Genomic DNA, 17,500 nt, shown 5'->3' with positions numbered 1-17,500 from the left:
TTTATTTATTTATTTTTCTACTACTACTACTACTACTACTACTACTACTACTACTACTACTACTACTACTACTAATAATAATAATAGGTAGCATTTTATTTATTTATTTTTACTACTACTACTACTAATAATAATAATAATAGGTATTTATTTATTTTTCTACTACTTCTACACTAACGCCTCCTCCTCTCTCTCTCTCTCTCTCTCCCCCCAGAGCTTGCATACGGGGCTGAGATCACCCTCAAGAACGCAAGGACGGGTGGCGGGTACCTACACTCGCACATACACCTCTATCCGGAGGGGGTGGGGGCTCGGCAGCAGCAGATCACTACATACTCGCACAAGGATTTTAATAATAAGTGGTATGTGATGGGTTTCGGAGGTCCTGAGTGTGTTTTTGTTTGTTTGTTTGTTTGTTTGTTTGTTTGTTTCTACTACTACGACTACTACTACTATTACTACTGCTGCTGGTACTGTGGCAAGCTAATGTTATTTATGTAATTTAAAAGTATTGATATGTAATGTAATCCATACCTCCTCCTCCTCCTCCTCCTCCTCCTCCTCCTCCTCCTCCTCCTCCTCCTCCTCCTCCTCCTCCTCCTCCTCCTCCTCCTCCTCTTTCATCTTCCTACTCTTTCATCTTTTCTTCCTCTTCCTCCTCCTCTTTCATCTTCTCTTCCTCCTCCTCCTCCTCCTCCTTCTCCTTCTCCTCCTCCTCTGTCATATTCTCTTCCTCCTCCTTTCATCTTCAATTCCTCCTCCTCCTCCTTTCATCTTCTCCTCCTCCTCCTCTGTCATATTCTCTTCCTCCTCCTCCTCCTTTCGTCTCATCCTTTCATCTTCTCCTCCTCGTCTGTCATGTTCTCTTACTCCTCCTCCTCTTCTTTCACCTTCCTCTTACGACCACCTCCTCCTCCTCCTCCTCCTCCTCCTCCTCCTCCTCCTCCTCCTCCCCCAGGCTGGTGAAGAAGTGGAACGAGGAACCGGCAGACTGGGAGGATGAAGACGAACCAATTGAACTTGTGAAGAACGGGGACTTGGTGAGGCTGGAGCACGTTCCGACTGGCCGTAACCTGCATTCTCACAGGGAGGCCGCGCCGGTGACCAAGCGGCACCACCAGGTCACCGGCTATGGGGAGGTGAGAGGGAGAGGTGCTGCGGGAATTAGTCTGTGTTTCATGGCGTTTTTTTAAAGGATATCACGTTTTTTTTTACGATTTTAAGTGAATATTTGCGAATTCTCTGTTTTTCCCTGGAGTCTTTGGCAGGAGGGGTAGGGGGGGGGCTGAATACCACCACCACCACTACTCCTACTCCGCAGAACGGCGAGGGGGATGTCAATGATGTGTGGAGGGTGGAGGTGGAGGGAGGTGCGGAGGGGGTACCTGTGAAGACTGTGGTTCATCGCCTGCGTTTAGTCCACTACCTCGTTGGCTGTGCACTCATGTCACACAACAAGCAGCTGCCCAAGTGGTGAGACACAGAGAGAGAGAGAGAGAGAGAGAGAGAGAATCATTATTATCAGCATTCAAATTTTTCTTTTTTTCTATTTTTTTCATAATTTAAACATTCAAAAGAGAGAGAGAGAGAGAGAGAGAGAGAGAGAGAGAATCATTATTATCACCATTCAAATTTTCTTTTTTTCTATTTTTTTCATAATTTAAACATTCAAAAGAGAGAGAGAGAGAGAGAGAGAGAGAGAGAATTATTTTTCTAAGTAATTTATTTTATAGAGAGAGAGAGTTGAAAGTAAATTTAAGACTAACCTAACTTGACCTGACCTGACCTGACCTCTCTCCTGCCAGGGGTTACGAGCAGATGGAGGTGACCTGTAACCCCAACGTGCATGACCCCAACAACCTGTGGAACGTGGAGGACAACCAGTTTCCCCGCTGTGAGTGAGAGAGAGAGAGAGAGAGAGAGAGAGAGAGTTATTTTTCTCTTACATAAACAAACAAAAAACATGAAACCAAATTTTACCTAATAAACCTTTAAAAAACCCCTTTAAACCACACCCCCACCCTTCCCCCAGCCCCCCCAGCCCCCACACACCCCCTCACACCCCCCATCTCTCTCCCCAAACAGTGCCAAACTCCAGCTTCGAGATTTATGCCCCGAACTTCATTGAAAAATTCATCGAGTCGCACACCGTCATGTTTCAAGGCAATTCTGGGTTGAAGCCTAAGGAAGGGGAGATCACATCGCAACCTTGGCAGTGGCCCATTAATTTCAAGGTGAGAGAGAGAGAGAGAGAGAGAGAGAGAGAGAGAGAGAGAGAGAGAGAGAGAGAGAGAGGTGTGTTTGTGTTATTTAAAAGATTGTTTTTAGTGAATTTGTTTGGGTTTTGTTGATAGAGAGAGAGAGAATGTCTGTCTGTGTGTGTGTGTGTGTGTGTGTGTGTGTGTGTGTGTTAGCATTTAATTCCTCTTTCTCCTCGTAGTCTAACCAAACATAGCCTAACCAAACCTAACCTAATATGCAAATTTCCTTTAAATAACACTAACTTTACTAACTGGATGGATCAGCAAGGTTCTATAACTCTCTCTCTCTCTCTCTCTCTCTCTCTCTCTCTCTCTCTCTCTCTCTCTCTCTCTCTCTCTCTCTCTCTCTCTCTCTCTCTCTCTCTCTCTTAGGGCCAGCATTTTTCAGGAGGTAGTTCAAAAATTTATCTGCTTGGGAATCCTGTTGTGTTTTGGAGCAATTTGGCAGCTCTTCTCCTCTTCCTGTTCCTGCGCCTCCACTTCGCTTACCTGTGCAAACGAGGCTCCCTGTGCTCACCTGCGGATGTTGGGATGGAAGGTACTGGGGTGGTGGTGGTGGTGGTGGTGCTTGGGGGTCTCTCGAGGGATTTTGATGTGTTTTGGTTAGTTTTAGTTTGGCTTCGTGTGTTTTTTTGGTGTTTTTTCGTGTTTTTTTTGTTTGTTTGTTTGTGTGTTTGTGTTTGTGCGTGTGTTGGTGTGTTTTTTCTTTTTATATTTTTTGGTATTGTTTTTTGTTTTTTTGTTTGTGTTCGTTTACAATATTTTTTTCTTGTTTTTTCCTTGTTTTGCTTGTTATGTTTTCCGCATGCATGTACACACACACACACACACACACACACACACACACACACACACACACACACACACACACACACACACACACACACACACACACACACCTCATATACTGGCACCCCTCCCAAACACTCCTACACCCTCAAAAACACCCTTAAACACCCAAAAAACACACCACAAGCACTTCAATACTCCAAAAACCTTAAAAACACTCTTCAGGACAACCGTACACTTTAAAAAACTGTCGTACACTAAAAAAACTATCGTACACTCTTAAAAATTCTTGTACACTAAAAAAAAAAAAAGTTATGCACTATTAAAATAAACTCGTACACTCTTGAAAACTCTCGTACACTGTTGAAAACTCTCGTACACTCTTGAAAACTATCGTACACTCTTGAAAACTATCGTACACCCTTAAAATCTATCGTACACTCTTTAAATCAATCGTACACTCTTAAAATCTATCATACACTTTTAAAAACTTTCATACACTCTTAAACACTATCGTACACTTAAAAATAACTATCGTACACACTTTAAAACTCTCGTACACTTTTAAAAACTCTCGCACACGCATGAAACACTTAAAAAACACACTTTAAACCCTCCAAACACTTCAATTCAATAGGGCCAGTGGTTCTCTGCCATTGACGGGTTCAAGGTGTACCTGCTGGGCCATCCTCTCATCTGGTGGGGCAATTTAGTGGTGCTTGCTGCCTTCGTGGTGGTGTACTGCCGCCACTCGTACGCCAGGCAGCGCGGCGCACCCATCGACGCTGCCACGAAAGGTTAGTCCATGTGTGTGTAGGGAAAAATACTCTTAACCTTTTAAACTACACAAACATACATACATACACTCATACACACACAATACAAAAAATAAATAAATAAATAAATAAATAAAAACACGATTATTTTGTGCTTGCGCTTAATTATTTCATTTATTTATTTGTTCTGTTTATTCTTACTATTATTATTATTTGTATATATGTGTATGTGTGTGTTTGTTTATTTGTTTATTTGTTTTCAGTGATAAATAAATGCATGGCCTGTTATATTTCACCATTGTGTTCGCTGTATATTAAAATTAGTATTACCAGCACCTCATATCACCTGTGTACGTAACGAGGCTGTTGGTGCCAGGTAACACTTTTAAAGGTAATTAGTGAAGGTTAGGTTAGGTTAGACTTCAATTTTCTCATTAACTTTTTTTGTCGTTTTTTTTAACCAATTAGTCTGTTTTCTCATCATCAGCTGTTAATTACTGCTCATGTGTCAGTGTTTAATTAGTATTCTCATCTGATTAATTGTTTGTTAATGTTATTTTATCAGTTTCTATCTCGTTTGGCAATGTTTATCAATTTAACAGTCTGTTTTAGCAATATTTATCAATTTAACAGCCTGTCTTAGCAATATTTATCAATTTAACAGTCTTAGCAATATTTATCAATTTAACAGCCTGTTTTAGCAATGTTTATCAATTTAACAGCCTGTTTTAGCAATATTTATCAATTTAACAGTCTGTCTTAGCAATATTTATCAATTTAACAGTGTTTTAGCAATATTTATCAATTTAACAGCCTGTCTTAGCAATATTTATCAATTTAACACTGTCTTAGCAATGTTTATCAATTTAACAGCTTGTCTTAGCAATATTTATCAATTTAACAGTCTGTCTTAGCAATATTTATGAATTTAACACTGTTTTAGCAATGTTTATCAATTTAACAGCCTGTTTTAGCAATATTTATCAATTTTAACAGTGTTTTAGCAATATTTATCAATTTAACAGTGTTTTAGCAATATTTATCAATTTAACAGCCTGTCTTAGCAATATTTATCAATTTAACAGCCTGTCTTAGCAATATTTATCAATTTAACACTGTCTTAGCAATGTTTATCAATTTAACAGCTTGTCTTAGCAATATTTATCAATTTAACAGTCTGTCTTAGCAATATTTATCAATTTAACACTGTCTTAGCAATATTTATCAATTTAACAGCCCGTTTTAGCAATATTTATCAATTTAACACTGTCTTAGCAATATTTATCAATTTAACAGCCTGTCTTAGCAATATTTATCAATTTAACAGTCTGTCTTAGCAATATTTATCAATTTAACAGCCTGTTTTAGCAATGTTTATCAATTTAACAGTCTGTCTTAGCAATATTTATCAATTTAACAGCCCGTTTTAGCAATGTTTATCAATTTAACACTGTCTTAGCAATATTTATCAATTTAACAGCTTGTCTTAGCAATATTTATCAATTTAACAGTCTGTCTTAGCAATATTTATCAATTTAACAGTCTGTTTTAGCAATATTTATCAATTTAACAGTCTGTCTTAGCAATATTTATCAATTTAACAGCCTGTCTTAGCAATATTTATCAATTTAACAGCTGTTTTAGCAATATTTATCAATTTAACAGCCTGTTTTAGCAATATTTATCAATTTAACACTGTCTTAGCAATATTTATCAATTTAACAGCTGTTTTAGCAATATTTATCAATTTAACAGCCTGTTTTAGCAATATTTATCAATTTAACAGCCTGTCTTAGCAATATTTATCAATTTAACAGCCTGTTTTAGCAATATTTATCAATTTAACAGCCTGTCTTAGCAATATTTATCAATTTAACAGCCTGTCTTAGCAATATTTATCAATTTAACAGCCTGTCTTAGCAATATTTATCAATTTAACAGCCTGTCTTAGCAATATTTATCAATTTAACAGTCTGTCTTAGCAATATTTATCAATTTAACACTGTCTTAGCAATGTTTATCAATTTAACAGCTTGTCTTAGCAATATTTATCAATTTAACAGCCTGTCTTAGCAATATTTATCAATTTAACAGCTGTTTTAGCAATATTTATCAATTTAACACTGTCTTAGCAATATTTATCAATTTAACAGCCTGTCTTAGCAATATTTATCAATTTAACAGTCTGTCTTAGCAATATTTATCAATTTAACAGTGTTTTAGCAATATTTATCAATTTAACAGTCTGTCTTAGCAATATTTATCAATTTAACAGTGTTTTAGCAATATTTATCAATTTAACAGTCTGTCTTAGCAATATTTATCAATTTAAGTGTTTTAGCAATATTTATCAATTTAACAGTCTGTCTTAGCAATATTTATCAATTTAACAGCCTGTCTTAGCAATATTTATCAATTTAACAGCCTGTCTTAGCAATATTTATCAATTTAACAGCCTGTTTTAGCAATATTTATCAATTTAACAACCTGTTTTAGCAATGTTTATCAATTTAACAGCCTGTTTTAGCAATATTTATCAATTTAACAGCCTGTTTTAGCAATATTTATCAATTTAACACTGTCTTAGCAATATTTATCAATTTAACAACCTGTTTTAGCAATATTTATCAATTTAACAGCCCGTTTTAGCAATGTTTATCAATTTAACAGCCTGTCTTAGCAATATTTATCAATTTAACAGTCTGTTTTAGCAATATTTATCAATTTAACACTGTCTTAGCAATATTTATCAATTTAACAGCCTGTCTTAGCAATATTTATCAATTTAACACATTCTTAGCAATATTTATCAATTTAACAGTCTGTCTTAGCAATATTTGTTAATCTGTTCACCTCTTCAGCAGTATTCAGTGAGTGTGTTCAGTGTGCCTCACCTGTGCTTAATGAGGGTGTGTGCTCAGGTGAGGAACAGGTAACAGTGCCCTAGAAATGCTGTTATTTACCTGTAACACACATACACACACATACACACACAAACAAACAAACAAACACTACCTTCACAAACACACACACACACACTACCCTCATAAAAACGCACAAACAAACAAATAAACAGGCTTTCTTCCCTGTAACACACACACACACACATTCAAAACAAACAAACAAACAAACAAACAAACTCACTTAAACACACACAAACACACACGAACACCACTCTCAAACAAACAAACAAACAAACAAACATTCATCACTTAAACACACACAAACACCACTCTCAAACAAACAAACAAACAAACAAACAAACAATCAATTAAACACACACAAACACACACAAACACCACTCTCAAACAAACAAACAAACATTCATCACTTAAACACACACACAAACACACACGAACACCACTCTCAAACAAACAAACAAACAAACAAACAAAACATTTCCTTCACACAATCCCTCTCACTCTCTCTTCCCCCGCCCCCCCAGCTCGGCGTGACAGGACCCTGGGGGCGTGTGGGTGGCTCGCTCTGGCTTGGGCTTTGCATTATCTTCCCTTCTACGCGATGGGAAGAATTCTTTATTTCCATCATTATTTCCCTGCCCTTCTCTTCTCCTCCATGTTGACTGGTAAGTGTCGTTAGGGTAGTTAGGGTAAGTTAGGTTAGGTCAGCTGTCAGATTGTTAGGTTAGGTCGTTAGGTCGTTAGAGTAGTTAGGGTAAGTTAGGTTAGGTTAGGTCAGCTGTTAGGTTCAGTTAGGTTAGGTCAACTGGCAGATTAGGTTAGGTTAGGTCAACTGTTAGGTTCAGTTAGGTTAGGTCAACTGGCAGATTAGGTCAGATTAGGTCAACTGTTAGGTTCAGTTAGGTTAGGTCAGCTGTTTAGTGAGGTTAGGTCAGTTGCTAGATTGTTAGGTCATGTGTCACAGTGAGGTCAGGTCAGTGGTGTGTGTTAAGGCAGTATTTAAAGGCTTAAGTAAAAATGTTCATGAATTAATTAAAATTTCATTGCATTAGGTCAATTAAACTCAACCAGTAAAGATCACATCAGGTCAGGTCAGGTCAGGTGAGGTCAATCAATCTTCCTGCCTCATTGCATTAGGTCAATTAAACTCAACCACTTAAAGATACAGTAAAAATCACATCAGGTCAGGTCAGGTGAGGTCAACCAGTCTTCCTGCCTCTAATGGGTTGTTTGTACAGGTGTAATCTTGGACTACCTATTTGAGTCCCTGCCTGGTCTGGTGCCCCGCTACCTGGCCACCACTGTGTACCCTACCCTCACTGGACTCTTCTACTCAACACTGGCCTACAGGTAATGTCTCTCTCTCTCTCTCTCTCTCTCTCTCTCTCTCTCTCTCTCTCTCTCTCTCTCTCTCTCTCTCTCTCTCTCTCTCTCTCTCTCTCTCTCTCTCTCTCTCTCTCTCTCTCTCTCTCTCTCTCTCGTTCTTGTTTTTGTTCTCTTTCTCGTCCTATAATCTTTCTAACTTTCTCTCTCTATCTCTCTCGTTCTCGTTCTTGTTTTTGTTCTCTTTCTCGTCCTATAATCTTTCTAACTTAATCTCTCTATCTCTCTCTCTCTCGTTCTTGTTTTTGTTCTCTTTCTCGTCCTATAATCTTTCTAACTTTCTCTCTCTATCTCTCTCTCGTTCTTGTTTTTGTTCTCTTTCTCGTCCTATAATCTTTCTAACTTAATCTATCTCTCTCTCTCTCTCCCTCTCCCTAATCTAACCATCCCTCTCTCTCTCTCTCCCCGCAGCTTCTACCTGTTCTCCCCGCTGGCTTACGGAATGCACAATTTGGAACCAGACTGGGAGAACCACACCATCCACAAGATGCGCTGGCTGGACACATGGGAGTTCTAGAGAGAGAGAGAGAGAGAGAGAGAGAGAGAGAGAGAGAGAGAGAGAGAGAGAGAGAGAGAGGTTGTGTGGATAAGAGGAAAGGATTAGTGGGGTTTTGAATGAGAGAGAGAGAGAGAGAGAGAGAGAGAGAGAGAGAGAGAGAGAGAGAGAGAGAGAGGTTGTGTGGATAAGAGGAAAGGATTAGTGGGGTTTTGAATGAGATTGAGAGAGAGAGAGAGAGAGAGAGAGAGAGAGAGAGAGAGAGAGAGAGAGAGAGAGAGAGAGAGAGAGAGAGAGAGAGAGAGAGAGGTTGTGTGGATAAGAGGAAAGGATTAGTGGGGTTTTGAATGAGAGAGAGAGAGAGAGAGAGAGAGAGAGAGAGAGAGAGAGATGGTACAAGTGAAAAATTTACTAAAAAAAAACGAAACTGAAAATTCTAATGATAATAATAAAAATAGTAAATAAATAAACAAATAAACAAATAAATTAATTAATGAAAGGTTGTGATAAGAATATTATGAAAATTTTTAAAAGGAATCTCATTAATTTTAAGTTTTTTATTTATTTTTTTGTTTTGCATATTTGTTTGTTTGTTTGTTTGTTTGTGTTGTTAAGTAAGTTTTTTTCTATTTTAGGTTTAAATTAACAAGATTTAAAAGGTGAGGTTTAAAAATTGTTGTTGTTTTTTTTTTTTTTTTTGCTTGTTTTAATTTTGGTTAAGTTTGGAAAATATTCTGAAATTTATTTATTCAGAGGTGGAGAGAAATATGTTTGTTTGTTTGCTTGTTTGTTTGTTTGTGGTGGTGTCAATTATTACTCTTCTTCCTCTTCTTCTTCTTCTTCTTCTTTTTGTTGTTCTTGTTCTTTATTATTATTATTATTATTATTATTATTATTATTATTATTATTATTATTATTATTATTATTCTCAAAATTAGTATTATTCTTTTGTTTTTGCCCTATTGATGTTTATATTCATAGTTATTATTACTATTATTACTATTACCATTATTGTTATTATTATTATTACTTGTTTGTATGTATGTATGTCTGTTTCACTTCTATCTTCGTTTCTCAATAATTCATCTACTTAAACTTTTCATTTTTTTTTTTTTATTAATTAATTTTAGAATCTTGGTCTCAATTTATCTACTTAAAGATTTAATTTATTTGATTTATTTTTATTTATTTTTTTAATTTTGGTCTCAATTCATCTACTTAATTTACTTTTTATTTATTTATTTATTTATTTGTTTATTTATTCATTTTTCTGTATGTTGGTTAATTCAATGTATTTTATTTATTTATTTATTTGTTTACTTCTTTATTTTTCTCTGTTCGTTAATTCAATGTTTATTTTATTTATTTGTTTATTTTCTTTATTTTTCTCTGTTGGTTAATTCAATGTTTATTTTATTTATTTATTTATTTTCTTTATTTTTCTGTTGGTTAATTCAATGTTTATTTCATTTATTTATTTATTTTCTTTATCTTTTTATTATATATATTGGTTATTTATATATATTGGTTACTACAATGTTGGTTGGTGTAATGTTGGTAGGACGAGCAAATGTTTATAGTGATGCTTCTAGAGTTATATATTTTTCCATATGATGATGATGATGATGATTAATAATAATAATTTCGTAATGTTTATAATGATGGGATTATTATTCACAATCTTCGTGTGTGTGTGTGTGTGTGTGTGTGTGTGTGAGAGAGAGAGAGAGGGAGAGAGATTTTCATAGATACGTTCAAGGGTACTACTACTACCACCACCACTACTACTACTACTACTATGACAATAACTTCAAAAATATTTCTTCAAATTTATTTCTTGCGTTATAAAAATTTAATACTAGACAGAGAGAGAGAGAGAGAGAGAGAGAAATTTAATACTACAGAGAGAGAGAGAGAGAGAGAGAATTATGCGTATCTTAAAACTATCTTACAAATTCTCTTATCTATAGAAGCTGTTATTGTTATTATTAAAGAGAGCATAGGGACTTAACTGAGAGAGAGAGAGAGAGGTAAATAAACTAAAAAGGAGGGTGATAATATTAAAATGAGAAAAAATGAAAAAAAAAATAAATAAAATAAGCAAGATAATAATAGGAAATCAAAATGAGAGAGAGAGAGGGGGTAAGGGAGGAGGCAAACAGATACATATAAAAGGCAAAAATAATGATAAACTAAAACAAAACGTACAAAAGGACACTTAAAATGTACGAAAGAAAACATCGTACCTTTCCAACAAGTTATCGAACACACCACAAGCAAAATCTGGTACAATTTCCCACAATCCTTCACAAATCAAACGCCAAAAAAAAAAAAAAAAAAAAAAGGAAAACGTACTTTTACAACAAATTATCGAACATAACAGATAAAACACCTTTTTCTACAATCCTTCACATTTTTCAAACGCTTTATTTCCAAGCTAGCTCCATAACATGCCCAAAACAAGGAATATTCATTTTACCACATAATTTCCCTCACTAACACCACTGATACGGAAATTAATGCTAAGTTTTATTTTAGAATTGTATAATAAAAAACATCCTACATCCATTTATCTTTAACGCTGCCAAGATACGTGTTCAGTGGATTATCGTATCATATTTATGCCAGTTTATTGCCATCTCGTATATTAGTACTTATAAGCTATATATTGACAAACTTAAGCTTAAGATGAAGGGGGAGGGAATGGGCGGGGTTGGTAACAGTGACCTGGTGACCCGGACAGTTGCTGAATAATTATCGTACACGGCAACTCTAAGTTATCCATTACTATATAGATTTCTTGTTATGTAATATATATATATTTTTTAATCTATATTAGCATCCATCTTTTTATAATTAAATTTTTCATAGTTTTTGCTAATTATTGGCTAGTTGATTAGCGGATTAGCAGAAATTTGCCCACCACCACCACCATCACCAGTCAAAAACAAACACCACACGTTCCCTTAACCCCCAAACACCACAAAACAAACAAATCAAAACACCAAACACCTTTTTTAACAAACAACAAAACATCGTACCATATCCCACAATTCTTTAACTCGACCCAAAACAAAATATCGTACCAAATCCAACAATTCTTTAACCTGTGATCCACACAAAATATCGTACCCGAACCCGACCAAAGCAAAACATCGTACCATACACAACAATTCTTTAACTCGACCTAAAGTATCGTACTATACCCAACAATTCTTTAACTTTTGACCAACACAATGTCAGATTATAAGCTAAAAGGGCCCAGTTATTAGTCTTGAATCCCTTTCCTCTTCATGTCAGCCTTGAGGGACCACAGCCTGGCCGCCAACACCACACACACCACCGCTAGGCAGAACACCACCCCGAACAGCGCTGCCAGACTCACGAGGGTCACGCCAGACTGAGCCACGCATTGCGCACGCCCTGAAATAGAGAGAGAGAGAGAGAGAGAGAGAGAGAGAGAGAGAGAGAGAGAGAGAGAGAAGAATAGATTAATAAACTTTGAATAAACACAAATAACAGACAAACACACACACACACACTCTCTCTCTCTCTCTCTCTCTCTCTCTCTCTCTCTCTCTCTCTTACCTTCCTCCCTTCGACTCAAGACCATCACTCCTCTCTCCAGCACAATCTTCTTGACGCTGGAGGAGGAAGAGGAGGAGGAGGAGGAAGACCCCACCCCCTCCACCTCCTCCACCAACTCCTCCACTACCTCCCCACCGCTCCTCCTCCTCCTGCGTGCCTTGGGGGGGCCGCTAAGACACGTTTTCGGGCACACGTCCTCACACACTTCAAGAGCGCAAGATATGGTGAACTCGGGGCTCTCAGCGATGTTGAACGCCTGAGAGAGAGAGAGAGAGAGAGAGAGAGAGAGAGAGAGAGAGAGAGAGAGAGAGAGAGAGAGAGAGAGAGAGAATATATAAGAAAACAATAATAATAATAATAATAAATAGCAAAACTAACTCACGAAGGTCAAAGGTCAGAACAATACCTTCAAATACGAGTATAGCATAAGGTCAGCCTCCACCCCGTTGACCTGGCGAGTCTTAGCAAAGGGTGTGAGGAGGTCAGGTCGCAGCAGACAGCCTTGGCCGTCCACCAGCGCCACTTTGGTCTCGCGCCCCGCCGTGGTAGCATTGCACGACATCACGTTTGCGTCTGTCTGTGTGCCTGCCGTGGTGTGTAGGGGGGGGGGAAGAGAAGGGGAGAGTGTAGAGGGGGTGAAGGTAGGGTCTGTAACCTTGAAAACCCCAATAACTTCCACTGCAGCCTGTTAAACTATCCCTGGAACCTTGAAAACCCCAATAACTTCCACTGCAGCCTGTTAAACTATCCCTGGAGCCTTGAAAACCCCAATAACTTCCACTGCAGCCTGTTAAACTATCCCTGGAGCCTTGAAAACCCCAATAACTTCCACTGCAGCCTGTTAAACTATCCCTGGAGCCTTGAAAAACCCAATAACTTCCACTGCAGCCTGTTAAACTATCCCTGGAGCCTTGAAAACCCCAATAACTTCCACTGCAGCCTGTTAAACTATCCCTGGAACCTTGAAAACCCCAATAACTTCCACTGCAGCCTGTTAAACTATCCCTGGAACCTTGAAAACCCCTGTAACTTCCACTACAGCCTGTTAAACTATCCCTGGAACCTTGAAAACCCCAATAACTTCCACTGCAGCCTGTTAAACTATCCCTGGAACCTTGAAAACCCCAATAACTTCCACTGCAGCCTGTTAAACTATCCCTGGAACCTTGAAAACCCCAATAACTTCCACTGCAGCCTGTTAAACTATCCCTGGAACCTTGAAAACCCCAATAACTTCCACTGCAGCCTGTTAAACTATCCCTGGAACCTTGAAAACCCCAATAACTTCCACTGCAGCCTGTTAAACTATCCCTGGAGCCTTAAATACCACAAAAACACCCTTAAACACACTAAAAATACCCAAAAAACAGTTTAAACATCCTTAAAACACTGAAACAAACCAAAAAACACGAAAAAAAATAGTAGAACCTTCCAAACACACACACACACACACACACACACACACACACACACACACACTTACCTTTGACGTATATTACCACAGAGATATCATCACCAACAAGTACATAGCCAGTGGGGGGAGCAGGGAGGGGACCAGCTGCCCCCCTTGTACCCCTTTGTATCTCCATCAGCGTGTTGACGGAGCGGGAGTCAAGTTGAACGTCGACCTAATAGTAATAATAATAATAATAATAATAATAATAATGATAATAATAATAATAATAATAATTTCTACGGGTGTCAAAACTTCATAATTCTCTTTTAAATTAATTATAAATCGCTAAATCAACACTCGAAACTTTCTCTAGAATCTTGAAAAACCCAAAACTTCGACTAGATTCTGTTTAAAAGCATAATTCTTCTTAATCTATTCTAAAACATCAAAAAAAAAACACTAAAAACACAGAAAAAAAACACTCAGACAGTTTGAATATCCATAAAACATTCTAAATTACATAAAAATGTCCCAAAAATACCCAAAAAAAACACTTAAAACACTCCAAAACACTGTAAAAAACACTCACAATAACACTAAAAACACCCAAAAATACCCAAAAAACACTTAAAAACACTCCAAAACTGTAAAAACACTCACAAAAACACTAAAAACACCTAAAAATACCCTTAACAACACTGAAAACACTCCAAAACACTGTAAAAAACACTCACAAAAACACTAAAAACATCCTAAAACACTCGAAAAACACTTAAAACATTCCAAAACACTGCAAATTACCTACAAACACTCCAAAACACTGTAAATTACTTAAAAACACCCCAAAAAAACACTTACAAATAACTGAAAAAAACACAAAAAAAACATTAAAAAATACTAAACACACCAAAAAACACTCAAAAAACATTAAAAAACACCTTAGACTCACTCTACCGTAAAAAAAAACAGCTTAATACACTTAAAACACTCCAAAAACACTTTAAAACACGTAAAAAAACACCAGAAAAAACACCCAAAACACCCCAAAAACACTCAAAACCACTAACTGACACCCCAAAACACTAAAAACATATCCAAACCACACTTAGAAACACACGATAACACAATGAAAAATATTTAAAAAACACTTAAAAAACACTAAAAACACCCAAAAAACACCCAAAAACACCCAAAAAACAGCTAAAAACACCCAAAAACACTAAAAACACTTACAATATCAGGTTCGTACACTTATAAACAGCTAAAAACTCCCAAAAAACACCCGAAAAACACCCAAAAAACACCCAAAAACACCCAAAAACAGCTAAAAAACACCAAAAACACTAAAAACACTCACAATATCAGGTTCATACACCTTCAATGGCAAGAAAGCGACGCTCTTGGTAAGGGAATGAGACCAAGTACACGTGATATGCCTCGCTTCGTCCCAAACTTCTTGAATTAACGGGTCAGTTTGAATTATAATAGTGTTGCCAACTGCGCGGTCCTTCCCTGACTCCCCCACGCCCCTCCTCAGCTTCCGTACCGCATCCGTCTATTGGTATGGTGAATCTGTAAAGGGTTAGGTTAGGTTAGGTTAGGTTTTGGGTAGGTTGGGTTCGGTTAAGTTAAGTTTTCGGTACTTTAGGCTGGGTTTTGGGTAGGTTGGGTTCGGTTAAGTTAGGTTTTCGGTACTTTAGGCTGGTTTTTTGTTGGGTTAGGTTCGGTTAAGTTAGGTTTCGGGTAGGTTAGGTTCGGTTAAGTTAGGTTTTCGATAAGTTAAGTTCGGTTAAGTTAGGTTTTCGGTACTTTAGGCTGGGTTAAGTTAGGTTTCTTGGGTTAGGTTAGGTTAAATTAGGTTTTGGGTAGGTTAGGTTCGGTTAAGTTAAGTTTGCGATAGGTTAGGTTCGGTTAAGTTAGGTTTGCGATAGGTTAGGTTCGGTTAAGTTAGGTTTTCGGTAAGTTAGGTTCGGTTAAGTTAGGTTTTCGGTAAGTTAGGTTCGGTTAAGTTAGGTTTTCGGTAAGTTAGGTTCGGTTAAGTTAGGTTTTGTTCATTTTTGTGTTATTTATTTATTTATTTTTTATATCTAGTGAAAATTAAAGGTTGTTTTTGGTGTGTTTGTGGTTTATAATGAGTGAGTTTGCGTGTTGTGGTGGTGGTTGTGGAAGTTAATGGGAGGTTTTTTAAATATTCTGCAGAGAGAGAGAGAGAGGAGAGAGAGGAGAGAGAGAGAGAGAGAGAGAGAGAGAGAGAGAGAGAGAGAGAGAGAGAGAGAGAGAGAGAGAACACACACATACTCACACCCACTCAACAAAAAAAATAAATAAATAAAATAAATAAATAAATCAACAAAAATAATTCATTAAACAGCAACAACAAGGGAAACAAAAGAAAAACAAAAATGAAAATAATAATAATAATAAAAAAAAATACCACTCCCTCTCTCTCTCTCTCTCTCTCCCCTCCTCCTCCTCCTTCTCCTCCTCCTCCTCCTCCTCCTCTTCCCTTGACCCTGTGGCTTCAGTGGACCTGTCTGACCTCTTGACCAGCCCCATCAGACCTGTTGTCCCTCTCTCATCCTATTAACCTTCGCCTGAACCGTTAGAGAGAGAGAGAGAGAGAGAGAGAGAGAGAGAGAGAGAGAGAGAGAGAGAGAGAGAGAGAGAGAGAGAGAGAGAGAGAGAGAGAGAGAGAGTGAGAGGGAGTTTTTGTTCTCTCTCTTAAATATTTCTTTTATTATTGCGAGAGAGAGAGAGAGAGAGGAGAGAGAGAGAGAGAGAGAGAGAGAGAGAGAGAGAGAGAGAGAGAGAGAGAGAGAGAGAGAGAGAGAGAATTTTGAATAGTAATAATAATAATAATAATAATAATAATAATAATAATAATAATAATAATAATAATAATAAAGAAATAAAACCATATATTAATTTCAGGGATCATTAATATAAAATGCCAAAAAAAAAAATAAATAAATAAAAAAATGAATTAATTAATTAATATATGATAAAAATCAACAAAAAAACAAACAACAATAACAACAACTTAACTAATATAAATTTTTACCTATAAACATCAGATCTCGGGTCGCTTTCTCTCAGATACAAACAGGCGGGGTCTGAGAAGTGGCCCTTTGAATACACCACTCCTGGGAACTCCGCTGTGAATCTCAGCTCCACATTCATTCCGCTGCGTCCACATTTCACGTCCAATGATTCCAGTTGCGCCATTCCAGCCATATTAGTGGAGAATATGGCGCTGGAGGGGGCTGGGAGGGCGCGGGGCTGGAATGGGGCGGGGCGCTTGCTTGGTGTCGGCTCTGGGTGATCATAAATTTTGGCGCCGTCTGATTTATTGTTGTTTTGCTGGAATAAAGGGAGAATAAGTTGGAAAATGAAGAAAGGGGAGACAAAGGATAATAATGATAAATAAGGGGTATGTGAGGATACGAAAATGGAAGAAAAGAAGACAAAGAAAAGGTGATGGTGAACAAGGGAAAGTGAGCATGAATGGGAGGCTTTGAAGTTGAACGATTAGAAAGAAAAAAAAAAAGGTAATTTATAAGACAGTTATAAAGGAAACGAAAAGGTGTGAAAAAATAACGAAAGAAATTAAGGTATATGGAAAGTTTTGAAGTTTTAAAATAAAAAATATATATATATATATGAATGAAAGGAAAAGGAATTAAGAGAGAGAGAGAGGAGAGAGAGAGAGAGAGGAGAGAGAGAGAGAGAGAGAGAGAGAGAGAGAGAGAGAGAGAGAGAGAGAGAGAGAGAGAGAGACGAATGAAATAAAATCGATTGATAAATGAGGAAATAAATATATACATAAAAAAAAATCAAGGGAAAATGAGCTTTTGAACTTTGAAATAAAAGAAAAAAAAAGAAAATAACAA

At 37.0% G+C, this 17,500-nt stretch overlaps 2 protein-coding genes across 6 annotated transcripts in view; one reads left to right on the top strand and one right to left on the bottom strand.

Annotated features, from left to right (window-relative positions):
• Positions 1–10,286, top strand: part of LOC135096325 (protein O-mannosyl-transferase 2-like) — a 34,992-nt gene extending 24,706 nt beyond the window's left edge. For 4 of the 5 annotated variants that reach the window (XM_063997745.1, XM_063997744.1, XM_063997748.1 and 1 more), the window contains 9 exons: positions 215–362; positions 959–1,139; positions 1,322–1,473; positions 1,806–1,894; positions 2,086–2,234; positions 2,634–2,799; positions 7,272–7,412; positions 7,986–8,097; positions 8,542–10,286. In XM_063997745.1, the coding sequence (XP_063853815.1) occupies positions 215–362; positions 959–1,139; positions 1,322–1,473; positions 1,806–1,894; positions 2,086–2,234; positions 2,634–2,799; positions 7,272–7,412; positions 7,986–8,097; positions 8,542–8,647 (1,244 nt within the window). In that variant the 3' untranslated portion in view covers positions 8,648–10,286. Of the gene's footprint in view, positions 1–214; positions 363–958; positions 1,140–1,321; positions 1,474–1,805; positions 1,895–2,085; positions 2,235–2,633; positions 2,800–3,687; positions 3,848–7,271; positions 7,413–7,985; positions 8,098–8,541 lie in introns of all 5 variants that reach the window. The other variant, XM_063997746.1, reaches the window with a different exon arrangement.
• The window catches only part of LOC135096241 (uncharacterized), an 11,802-nt gene continuing 3,156 nt past the window's right edge, over positions 8,855–17,500 (bottom strand). Inside the window, exons 3-9 of the mRNA XM_063997606.1 lie at positions 16,672–16,970; positions 16,150–16,171; positions 14,968–15,165; positions 13,698–13,842; positions 12,621–12,799; positions 12,215–12,470; positions 8,855–12,049 (exon numbers count right to left, since the gene is read on the bottom strand). Of these exons, the coding sequence (XP_063853676.1) occupies positions 11,895–12,049; positions 12,215–12,470; positions 12,621–12,799; positions 13,698–13,842; positions 14,968–15,165; positions 16,150–16,171; positions 16,672–16,970 (1,254 nt within the window). The 3' untranslated portion in view covers positions 8,855–11,894. The remainder of the gene's footprint in view (positions 12,050–12,214; positions 12,471–12,620; positions 12,800–13,697; positions 13,843–14,967; positions 15,166–16,149; positions 16,172–16,671; positions 16,971–17,500) is intronic.

Source organism: Scylla paramamosain, unplaced genomic scaffold, assembly GCF_035594125.1.
Source record: "Scylla paramamosain isolate STU-SP2022 unplaced genomic scaffold, ASM3559412v1 Contig3, whole genome shotgun sequence".
NCBI classification, from domain to species: Eukaryota; Metazoa; Arthropoda; class Malacostraca; order Decapoda; family Portunidae; genus Scylla; species Scylla paramamosain.
The sequence above is the reverse complement of the archived record's forward strand: the minus strand, read 5'-3'. Positions and strand labels throughout refer to the sequence as shown.